The sequence below is a fragment of the Chenopodium album genome, chromosome 13 (genome assembly GCF_948465745.1).
Source record: "Chenopodium album chromosome 13, dcCheAlbu1.1, whole genome shotgun sequence".
NCBI classification, from domain to species: Eukaryota; Viridiplantae; Streptophyta; class Magnoliopsida; order Caryophyllales; family Amaranthaceae; genus Chenopodium; species Chenopodium album.
In genome coordinates, this window is record NC_137846.1 from 48,043,869 (window position 1) to 48,055,391 (window position 11,523).

Consider the following 11,523-nt stretch of genomic DNA (forward strand, 5'->3'; position numbering starts at 1 on the left):
TCAAGGAGTATAAATAACAAATTATGTCCTTAAATCAAGGAGTAAATCGAAAGGTATTTTCAATTTATTATTTTTTATGGAAATTTTGTCTAAAATCATCCGTTAAAAACACTTTTTTTGTCAAAAATCACCCACTTAAAGTTATGTTGTCTAACACCACCCAAATTTAACCTTTTGTTGTCAATGACCACATGACTCAACATTTCGCCATTGACCATAGAATCCGGCGTTGACTTGGGACACATGACTTGCACATGATTTTTAATGACCCCCCTCCCCCTTCTTTTTTTTTTTCCTTCGATATTTTTGGGTTCCCTCTCTCCTCTCTTCTTCCCTGTTCTCTCTTCAATCTCCATTTTTACTTCTTAAGTTCTGAAATTCTTATCACCCATTTTTGGGTAGGAGAAACACCCTTTGAACTATCCCTAATTTGTATCCCACCTCGATAAAACATGTCACCCACACAAAATCAATCCCACTTACCCATTACCCATGCCACGGCCTTACCCGAAAATTGGCCCCACCAAGAAATAGAGGTGGCTTCAATGGAGAACTTAGAGCTCGTACGCACCAATGGAAAATCAATTACCCAAATGATTGTACCCCTTGTTTTTTTCTCCCGGAATTGAACCACAACCCAAACCCTAGATCTAAAAATGATCAGCAACGATTTCCATGGCAGCCATGACCAACCAAGTAGCTCCTAATGTCGATGATGTTGTCGTATGGTCGCCTATGGTGGTGATGATGGCAGAATACAAATTCATTTGTTGCTTATTTTATTTAAAGAATTGGGTTCCTTTGATTTGGGGCAAAAAGGAAACAAAGAACATGAAATTGATTAACAAATTAAAGACAAACAAGGGTGAGAGGAGTAGAAGATAAAGAAAGGTTAGGAGTCAGGCCATGGAATGATAAAGTTAAGAGGATATGGGTTTTATAATATGGAGAGAGAAGAGAGGAAAAAAGAAAAGGAAAAGAAAAAAGAAAGTCACATGCAAGGCACATGTTAGGGTCAACGCCGGAAAGTTTAGTCAAGGTCCAATTTACGGTGATAGGTAGCATTTGACAACAAAAATTTTAATTTGGGTGGTTTTAGACAACAATTTTTTATTGTGGGTGGTTTAGACAAAAGGTGTTATTTAATGGGTGGTTTTACACAAAATTTCCTTTTTTTTTTTTTTTTTTTTTGAGTGTGTTATTTTCAGAAGTTGAAGATTATGTCCTTTTTTTGTGTTATTTTTATTGTGGGTGGTTTAGACAAAAGGTGTTATTTAATGGATCCATATTCGTATTTTAATTGGAATGGAATAAGTTCTTTGAGTCAGATCAATATGTTCTTTGGGACTGAAGTATATGTTCCTTACCTAATATTACAAACAATGTTCTTTAAAGTATATAGATTAAACTGTTTCAAAGAAGTATATAGATTAAACATGTTCGTTGGGTATTGGCGATTGATTTTTTTTATTCTTAAAAAAATTGTAAATCTCTTTTTTCATTGGTTGAAATAATACCTTTCATTATGTGGCGTCCTAAAAACTATTAGGAGGACACAAAGTTTTAGGAAAACTATAGGGTAGAGACCGAAAGAAATATAGTTAGTAAGGATACATTTACTTGTTAACTAGGTTAGCACCCGTGCGATGCACGGATTTACCAGTAATTTATCTTTGGATTTTTATAAAAAAAATTTGAGATTAAAATGTTCATAAGTTCAATTTAATTGACCTCAACTATGCTAACAACTCCTATAAAGACTCCAACAACCTAATATCCATAAATCACCAAAGTAATAGGTACTTATTTTAAATTAATTACCTATATAATAGCTGCTATTTGTTTAAAATTAATGGGCATTTTGTTTCAAAAAAAAATAGCATTTGATCGGGAAATCTTTTCATGAAATAGCGCCACGTGTACAACTTTGAAAAAAGATGACATCAAATCAACGGTTGCTACTTTAGTATTAGTTATAAACTAGGTTAGGTCCCGTGTCATGCACGGTAATTTTCAATAAGTATTTTTTAAAAATTAATACTATATTAAATATTTCAAATTTATGTTGTATTCATACCTAGAGCTATCAAAAGCTAACTCGACCCAAAAATTTTATTTGAACCGGTTCATGTCCTTACCTGTTTGAACTTGAGAAACTGGTGACCAGAACTCGATATGACCCGACCTGAAACCAAACCGAGACCCAAGTTAACCTTAGGATCGTGACCCAAACTCGGACATGGCCCGACCTGAGATTACTGATCCGAACATAACACTAAAGAACAACACAAATGGCAGAAAAAAATCACACTAAGAATAATCAACATGTGTCGTCCTTGGTAGTATTGTTGAAGTATCTATATTTGATTATAGATTGTTGATTGATTAGAATTCCAATCATAAATTATTCAAGGAAATAACAAAAGTATCATTTGTTGATTTGATATTCGCACCATTGCTTTGGCAGAAGCTGATTTGCTTTGATTTTATAAAACCCTAACATTTCTTCAAAAAAAAAAAAAAAAAAAAAAAGATTCGCATTTTATTGTTTACATATTAAAAAAAAAATCAAGAAAAAAAAATATATAATAGTGTCTTTCTTAAAAAAAAACTCTGTATATCACAAATTATGTTAAGAATATTTGGTAAAGATACATTATCAAATCTTCTCGAAAATTGAATTGGGCACACCCTTAATTGATTTTGACACATCCTTATGTGAGAAGAGGATAGAAAACTGTGCTTGCACATAAAGGTGTGCCAAAATCAATTTTGGTGTGCCAAAATCATTTTCCAATCTTCTCTTATACTCTATCTATAAGTAATCATTATTATTATAAGGAATATGTATATTTGTTGCTTAAATAGATTCATTTTTTCAAAAAAATTAAATAAAAACTTAAGGACACACCGCTGGTCCGGTGTGTCTTTAATATATATCTATTGATTGATAGGAGAGATAAATAATAAAATAAAAATTAGTGGGATTGGTAGGAGAGAAATAATAAACTAGTCGTGGATCCTTACCAAAAGTAAAATTGTAAAAAAGTGAAATTTCTCGAGAAATTGGAATTTTTACAAAACATGAAAATGAATTACCCCCTACCTTGGCCACGCAAACTTGCCACACAATTTTTTTTGATGAAATTACATTATTGCCCTAAAAAATTACAAAATAGTTAATATTGCAGTAATATATGAGAATTATGTTAACCAAACAAAACACCATAACTTAATTCATGGGAAATACAATTTCCTTTATGTCAACCAAATATGATTTAATATTTCCTAGGAATTGCAACTTTCCAAACATTGCAACTTCCTATAAGTATTTAATTCTCATATGCAACCAAATGAGGCCTAAGTTTAATAAAAAAAAAAAATCAATCTAGACTAAATTAAGTTAAAAGTTCAATTTTTTTTTTGACAATAAGTTAAAAGTTCAATTAAAATAAGTATTAGTTCATCATAAATAAGACAAAGAATAATATTGCCATCATTTTATAAGAGATTTGCCACTTTGAAATATATATATTTCACAAATAATATCTAAAATTGCAAATAATATGAAACAGACATAATATAAGTGTAATCTTTGCCGCGCCCCCGCTCGAGTATTAACAGACTAAACACATCATAGTCATCATTTTTAATCAATCCGGTTAACCTGTTTTCAAATAAAGGTGGACCATGGGAGTGACTAAACAACTCCGTACCAATTACTACGTATAAACCTATTTAAAGATTTCCAAACCAAACAACACAAACTTCCTTCTTTTGATCACACAATTTTATTCTCATTTTTCTCTCTTTTCTCTGCACTTCGCCGGCTATGGAGGATCCTACGATTCCAATCCAACCTCCTCGCAAATCCAAGTAATCATTTCTTATTTTTAAATTTCTGGGTTTTGATTATTCTTCTTAAATTTTGAATCTTTTTCTTGAATTGTCATTTTTTTTTTAATTAATTTGATTTCTTTGTTCTGGGGTTTGAAGGAAGAGAATGTTCGCTGGGAGTAGTAGTAACAGTAGTTTGTCGTTTAAAGACCCTGATGTAATTGAAATTCCGCGCCCTTCTACTTGGAAATCGAAGCCGAGAAAGCAAAATTCGGTGAAATTCTTGAACTTTTTTGTTGGAAAATTTTGTTAAATTGAATTGAATTATGTGGGTTGATCACCTTTTCATCTGATTTTTCTGGGTTTGAGTTGATTGGGCTTGTTATTGTATTAATGTAGAAATTGATACAGTGGTTCGAGTAGGTTTTATAGTAATCATACATTTAGTTCATAGAATTTCATTTATTTTATGGCTTAAGTATTAAGTTAACTTAAGTAACATTAATCGACACATGATTTTGTCATGAATACTATAATTTATACAAGTATCATATTAGGAAATGCATTAACTCTTATATTTGGATCCTTAAGGATTTTGCATAGAAAAATTATTTATTTATGTAATTTTGTTTTGATAATTTTAAGAAGAAATGAGTAGTCTTGAGCTTTAAAATTCAGAAGTTGGAGTTTTAGAATTTTGAGTTGTTGATTATATTATTGAAATTCCTAATTATTGGGTACTTTATAATTTTATATATGCACTTGATTAAAGGTTTTGAAATGGTTAAGGTTGAGACATTGGAAAATTAAAGCTAAGTGTATCTCTCTTGGCTTCATTTTGATTATGTCAAGGCGCAAGATAACATTAGACTCCGTAATTTTGTGCAAACAATAGGTTGATATATCATATATGGAGGTGAGGACTGGATAGTACAGGTGTGCATGGTTGGTTTGGCATTTCATTTCAGTGTCTTGTGCTGATGTGATTTGGGTTATACGTATTAATTTTAGGAGCTTATTGCATTGTTTCTCTTTGAGCTTTTGGTTTGGGGAATTAGACATTTAAACCCTATTTATTCTTAAATCTTAATGCAAGTTAATGTCTCATAACCACAGCAAAAATTAATTTCCTCTTTCTCTCTCATTTCCTTAGTGCTACTGAACATTTCATGGCCATTTAGAGTTCACAAGAGGCAATTATGAGTCCATATCACAACTTTTTTGTCTTTGTTTTTTTGGGTTTGTGTTTATCAAAACAATCCAAATACAATTTTGTTATGTATACACACTAGAAAAAAAACATAGAAAACTTTCAAAAAATATTGTGATGTCACTGACCTTGTTAGGACAGTTTGTATACATTCATCAATTTTAAGAGTTTAAGTAACTGGGAGATTGGGTTTTGGAATTCTGAAATTCACATATGGTAGTTTGAAAGTTTCCCTCGTTCTTGTTTAGAAACATTATTTGTTCCAGGAAAAATATGGTCTTTCAGCTTTGATACTACATCAATCGATCAATCAAAGCCTTAATCCCATAAGTGAGGTTGGCTACAAGAACCAAAAGTGATTATTCCGTATTTTCACCCACAAAAGTATTTTTCCTCCATCCCTTACCATCAAAAACCTCATTCTCATGCAAATCCATATGCTTCATATACTTCCTAACTTTTTCCAACCACGTCTTCTTTGGTCTCCCTCTTCCTCGTTTAACCACTCCATGATCCCACTCTTCCACTTCAACATGATAAGACTGCTGGTTTTTTGTACTACTGCATTTTATTGCTAACAAGCTGTTGTCTTTGTTATTATTCAGGTCATATTAATCTAAAGTAATAGTGACTCTTGAACACCGTTGAAATGGATAGTGTTTTAAGATATTAAAAATATCTGTAATCAAAGGTTGCTTATAATAAGCTAATTTTGCAGTTGGCACTCTTGGCAGGAAAATTAAAGCCATTTTATCGTTCCTTGGGTGCATGTTGAAGCTACTATTTATTTATTTATTTGTCATATTATTTTGGGCTCTCTTTTTTATTTTCCTTGTACCTATTGTTGGTATAATAATGAAGTGCTCTCTATACCTTATGCAAAAGCAATGTGATTTTTCTAGAATATGAATCAGTCATATCTCTGTTTTCTGCATACATCTAGGATATGTGCTGTTGTTTTTTTTTTTTTAGTTTCCACGTCAATACATTTATACATTTTTCTTGCTTTTATGAGTTTTTGGAAGTGTTGGTGCTATGAGTTGATTTGTTTATTCTTTGCATGAAGATTGTTGGCCATGAGATCATTGTTGTTGATGACGAAGATCCTGCTGATGCTGTAATCATTGGAGAGAAAGCTGCCTCTAATGGTAAAGGAAAGGTAAAATTGTTTCCAGTCTAGTAATTCACATAGTCAACCTTCTTTTCATTAGGGTTTTTTTTTATTTATTTATTATTTTTTTTTTATTTTTGTATTTTTATCTTTTATTTTATTATATATATATATATATATATATATATATATATTTGGGTCAAGGTGGAATTTTGAATTTATTTATTTATTTATTTTTCATTGTACAATCTACAGAAACCTATGCTTACTGGACATGAGGTGATCACCCTCGAGGATGAGTTTGATGGATTTGATTTTGGTGATGTATCCTATGATGATCAGTATGCTATGCTGCAATCTCATGTTGATAGTGTAGACATTCCATCTAGAACAGAGGCATTTGTCCATTGGAAGCCAGCTTCAGCCGCAATTGAGAAACATGCAAAACCCGCGAGCAGTTCTTCTTTATATGGCTCACACCCTTACTCTAAATTTAAATATAGTGGTTCCAAGGTGGATCACTTCAGTTCAACAAGCTCCCATAAATATCACCAAATTAATGACTATTTGTCCGTGTATCCTTGTCATAAATCAAAGCGTTCTTTCTCCAGTCTTCCAACTTCTCAGAAGCATGCCCAAACTAGTGGCAATGTTCTACCAGTGCCTCAATATCTATTACCCATGAATTCAGCTACTTTGAATTTTCCGCATATGCCCTACTCTTATGGAAGTGCATATGCCCAACCGTCACAACATTCCATCCATGGAATTCAAGATCCTATTTTAACTAGTAGTAGCTTTACTAGTGCATTAACTAACAACAATTCAGGGCTAGAGGGAATATGTGCAGACATATCACCACCCTCTTTTGATGGGCAAGGCAATTCTAGTGAAAATTCTATTTTGAAGAAGCTGGAACAGTTTAAGAAATTTGACACCCTAGAGGATCACGTAGGTCATTTTTATGAAAAGAAAAATGTTTCTTTGAAACCGGTGAGGTTATGGATACTTGTGCTTGTATTTCTGTCCTTACACTTAGCAATAACCTTATAGAGCAGCTAATGATTTATATTGTTGTTGTTTTTTTTTTCCTGATTCTGAATAGTCCAAAAGCTGGGTAAATAAAATTGCGGATGAGTGGAGGATGCTGGAAAAGGATTTGCCAGGTTCATTTTGACTTTGTACTTGTGTTAAAAGCTTAAAAATTATGTCAGTTATCAATATATTAGGCATTTCGATCATGTTTGAAATTGCCACCAAATCCTGAAAAAAAGTTCAGACCAATTCTATTAATACCATGCAGGGGCAGCTTATTAATAGTTTAATACCTTTGTCTTGTCTTGAATTTACATTATTTGCTGATCGCCTATTTTCTTATCTTCTGCAGATACAATATTTGTTAGGGTTTATGAGGCTAGGATGGATCTATTAAGGGCTGTCATTGTGGGAGCAGATGGTACACCCTATCATGATGGTCTCTTCTTCTTTGATGTTCATTTCTCTGCCACCTATCCAAACAAGCCACCAGTATGTACTTGATTATGGATAATTGTCAGTTCCTTATTTTGCTAAATGTATCTAACAATGTGGAATTTTATTGTCCAGCATGTAAATTATCATGCACATGGCCTTCGAATGAACCCTAATCTATATAATTGTGGCAAAGTATGCTTAAGTCTTCTGGGAACTTGGAGTGGTTCAAGAGATGAGAATTGGCGACCTAACAAATCAAATATGCTACAAGTCCTTGTCTCAATACAAGGGCTTATCTTAAATGAAGAACCGTATTATAATGAGCCTGGTTATGCACATTCCAAAAATACCTCCTATGGCATCAAAAGTTCCAAGCATTACAGTGAAAATGTATTCCTTCTATCGCTGAAGACAATGCTTTACACATTAAGGAACCCACCAAAGGTAAAGTTGTGGCTATAGTTTAGGTTACGTTCTTTTTTCAGGAAAGAAATTCTAGTGATGTTGGTAGTAGATTAGTTATCCCTTTCTTTAGAATTTTTTTATTTTAAACTTTAGGGTATGAGCTAGTGTTATGCTGTTATCTTCCTATTATTTCAGGCTTATAAGTAATCTCGATGTAGTTGATCTTTCGTAGCATTGCACATTGCAAGGCACTTATCAAGATGGCATCTCGTGGAAATGTTTCATTAATGCTTACTTTGCATTATTAAATGGCTTTGATATTAGTTGATACTGTATTACTGTCCATAATATGAGCAAGTTTGTTATGTTAAACAGGTGGATTTTCTGATATGAGATTGAAAAATAATGTATATGTATGTGGATTTACGTAATTGTTTCATTTACTTGGAACAGACTGAACTTTACCACAAATTTCACCTTCAATATTAATTATAATGGTAGATTCTATAATTCAGCTGAGATTGTGATTGAACTCCATGATGGTTATTGTGGACTTTGTATGTTTTGTAACGAGGATTTAGTTTTCAAAAATTTAATATGGCCCCTTTGTTTTGGCTGCAGTATTTTGAGGACTTAGTTTATGGGCATTTCTACCAGCGTGCTCATGATATACTGGCAGCATGTAGAGCGTACCTGGATGGTGTTGAAGTTGGGAGTTTTGTCAAAGGTAAAACCCAAACTACCCAGGGGAAGAAAAAGACTTGCTCTCAATCGACCAAGATGAGTTTGCCAGGCTACATCAAATCACTCGTGGAGGCTTTTACCAAAATTGGTGTCAAGGGATGCGAGAAATATTTAGTCCCTATGGACAAAGGCACTTAGAGATAACCGACCAGATGTAGCCAATTGACTCCCCTCTGGACGTGCAAAAGTTGACACTCGGAACATTTCTATGGGAGCAGAGCTGCAATTCTGGCAACCCTTATATTTGGAAATTGGAAGGCGGGATCAGGGAAGCTCGGTATATATTCTCACTAATGCTGATTGGTTTTGCCTTTTTGTCACTGTATATAGGCGTAGTTGATGTTGGGAATAGCTTTAGATCAGAATATGGCTTTTAGAGTACAGCTTATTAATCAACATGCTTCTTTTGGTCAGAACTTAGTTATCAATAATTTTAGTCAGTTAGCTGCTCTCTAACACTGAAAAGATTAAGCAGAGGAATTAGAGAATCAGAGATGTTATTTTGTGTAGAATTTCCTTTTCTATGTTATTGGTTTGGTGTTCAGTGAGATCTAGTTTCTTGCAGTATAAGAGATTAAGAGTCCTAGGGATCTTTGGAGCTGGAAAGTAAGTTATTCTGCGTCTTTGAGAGTCGAAATCTGAAACAAGCTGATTTCAATTGCTGAATTGTCATTATTTCTAGTGATAAAATCTGATTTTAATCTGATCTGTATTTCATGCTTGTCTCTTCTCTTGAATATGTTTGTAGCTAATCTTAGGAAGATTGGCGGTGAATATAATCCCAAATTTTTCTCAATGTGCAAATAATGCTCCAAATTTAATCCCAGCTTGTTAATTCCAAAATTTTCGACTTCTTTATAATAATAATTTTGGATAAACTTGATTTTTTTGACACATGAACTTGATATCATCCATACTTCAGGAATCACATTCTCATAATCATCTCAAGCGGTCATTGTATTACCACTTTAGCGGAGATTGATTTATTATACGAGTAATAAAAACCCGTTCAAAACTTGGAAAAGGGAAATGTACTTATCTATTGTATGTACACATTTGATAGCAAAAGTATAGCTCTATTATTTTTCCTAATACTGTTAAAACCGAAAAATATGCCTTGAATGTGGATGAGGAGAGGAGAGGCAGCTGCCAAGAACACAGCTGGTGGAGTGGTCGTGGAGCGTTCAGAACGAGGATTGGCTATTCGACCATCTGGAGGCTGCCTGCTGCTTGGTGGGTCAAGATGAATTTCGGCACTAAAGTGCAGGTAGAAGTTAGCTCGGGCGTGGGTATAACAGCGGCAGTGGGGTGGTGTCTTGTGCTACTGTCCAATTTCAGGAGCTGTGAGGGCCAAGAGTGATGGAAGCCAAGGCAGGTTTTCGAGGTTGAAGATGGCACTGGAGCTGGACTTGATCAGCTAGTGGTTAAGACTTATGAGTATAGATACATTGCCTTTTGCCATATGAACACTTCTAGTCTTATCTGGCTTATTCCTTTCTCTTCTTGCACACAATTGAGATATGAACTCATTAATAGCACATTTCCCCTTTAGACTATTATAGCTCATCTCAAGTTGATTAAGATTTTACATGAAGATCACATTTTCTTTTATACGAAATTGGGATAAACATAGGAAATGACCCATATTTGGATTTCTACTATACAATTTATTTATTTATTTATTTTTACTTTTTTAATTTTGCATTCATATCCATTTTTACTTTTTAATTTTGAGAAAATTACTGAATAGATAAGAAGAGCTTATAAAAACAAAAGGGAATAATATATTTAATTCAGATACTATTTGACTAACATAGTCTAAAGTTAATCCCAAAATTTAAATCATATACTTCCTATTAAATAGGAAAAAAAAATAATAACTATGCCAATAAACAAAACAAAATAAAAGAAAATTTGTATTTACAAAAGTTATGTTTCTATTGTATTTTGAAGAACAACTTGAAAAATATTCCTACAAACAGGGCAACTCTGCCTTTTCTTCAACCATTCATCTATACAATCAGAATGAAATACATGACAACATCCAGGAAGAACCTTACACATCTCATCATCTTCATAACCTTCTTTTAAACAAATCGAACACCCGCTTCCTCGATTCGACACACGATCCTTAGCCACTTCTATGAACTTCATAGCCGGTATGAGATCGATTAGTCTCAACCCCTTCGTTTCTGGTTGGTTTTTGTTGCTGTCGTTATCGTGTTCATGTAACAAGGCCACGTTCAAATTATGATCATCTTCGAATCGATATTGAAGATGATCCAATGCTTCAATATCCGTGTTTTCGGTACGAGGCTTGCGAAGGTGGATCAACAATGTGGTAGCAAATAAGATGATGTTTAGAAGTAAGCCAATTCCTGCAACATAATAGAACTCACTATTATCTGAACTACCCATTTTTTATAATTTGTATTTTTTTGGATGATGAAATTTAAATCTTTTTCTAGCAAATGAGTTGGAGTTAATTTGTACAACTAATATTGATGATGAAGAGAATAAAGTTAAACATACATTATATTAAAGTGGAAGTGTAACAATAATTGCTCTATTCTAATAATATAAAAACAAAAATAATTTAAACAATCATGCATTTAGATGACGAGGATAGGAAGTTTTGAGAGTGTCAACTGTCAAGTCTATTATTGTGGCCGTGGGATTTGTTTCTTCTTCAAGATAGATTTAACTTGATTAAGATTAATTTACTACTATAAATGATAATCAT

At 33.1% G+C, this 11,523-nt stretch overlaps 2 protein-coding genes across 2 annotated transcripts; one reads left to right on the top strand and one right to left on the bottom strand.

The window, feature by feature from the left end:
* The first annotated feature begins 3,647 nt into the window (after nt 1-3,647).
* Nucleotides 3,648-9,328, top strand: LOC145576766 (putative ubiquitin-conjugating enzyme E2 26). Its single transcript, XM_081634476.1, has 8 exons — nt 3,648-3,876; nt 3,997-4,111; nt 6,114-6,206; nt 6,414-7,151; nt 7,264-7,324; nt 7,546-7,685; nt 7,764-8,075; nt 8,658-9,328. The coding sequence occupies exons 1-8, from the start codon at nt 3,833-3,835 to the stop codon at nt 8,916-8,918; spliced, it is 1,764 nt and encodes a 587-aa protein (XP_081490602.1). The 5' UTR covers nt 3,648-3,832; the 3' UTR covers nt 8,919-9,328.
* Nucleotides 9,329-10,709: 1,381 nt separating this feature from the next.
* LOC145575617 (RING-H2 finger protein ATL30-like) lies at nt 10,710-11,198 on the bottom strand. The gene has a single exon (XM_081633456.1). The coding sequence runs from the start codon at nt 11,196-11,198 to the stop codon at nt 10,710-10,712; it is 489 nt and encodes a 162-aa protein (XP_081489582.1).
* Nucleotides 11,199-11,523: the final 325 nt, after the last annotated feature.

Excerpts from the sequence above, each read along its gene's own strand:
- LOC145576766 (XM_081634476.1), top strand. The coding sequence starts at position 3,833 with ATGGAGGATCCTACGATTCCAATCCAACCTCCTCGCAAATCCAA. Across the intron at positions 4,112-6,113 it reads AGCCGAGAAAGCAAAATTCG|ATTGTTGGCCATGAGATCAT; the intron begins GTGAAATTCTTG and ends CTTTGCATGAAG. Across the intron at positions 6,207-6,413 it reads CCTCTAATGGTAAAGGAAAG|AAACCTATGCTTACTGGACA; the intron begins GTAAAATTGTTT and ends TACAATCTACAG.
- LOC145575617 (XM_081633456.1), bottom strand. The coding sequence starts at position 11,198 with ATGGGTAGTTCAGATAATAGTGAGTTCTATTATGTTGCAGGAATTGGC.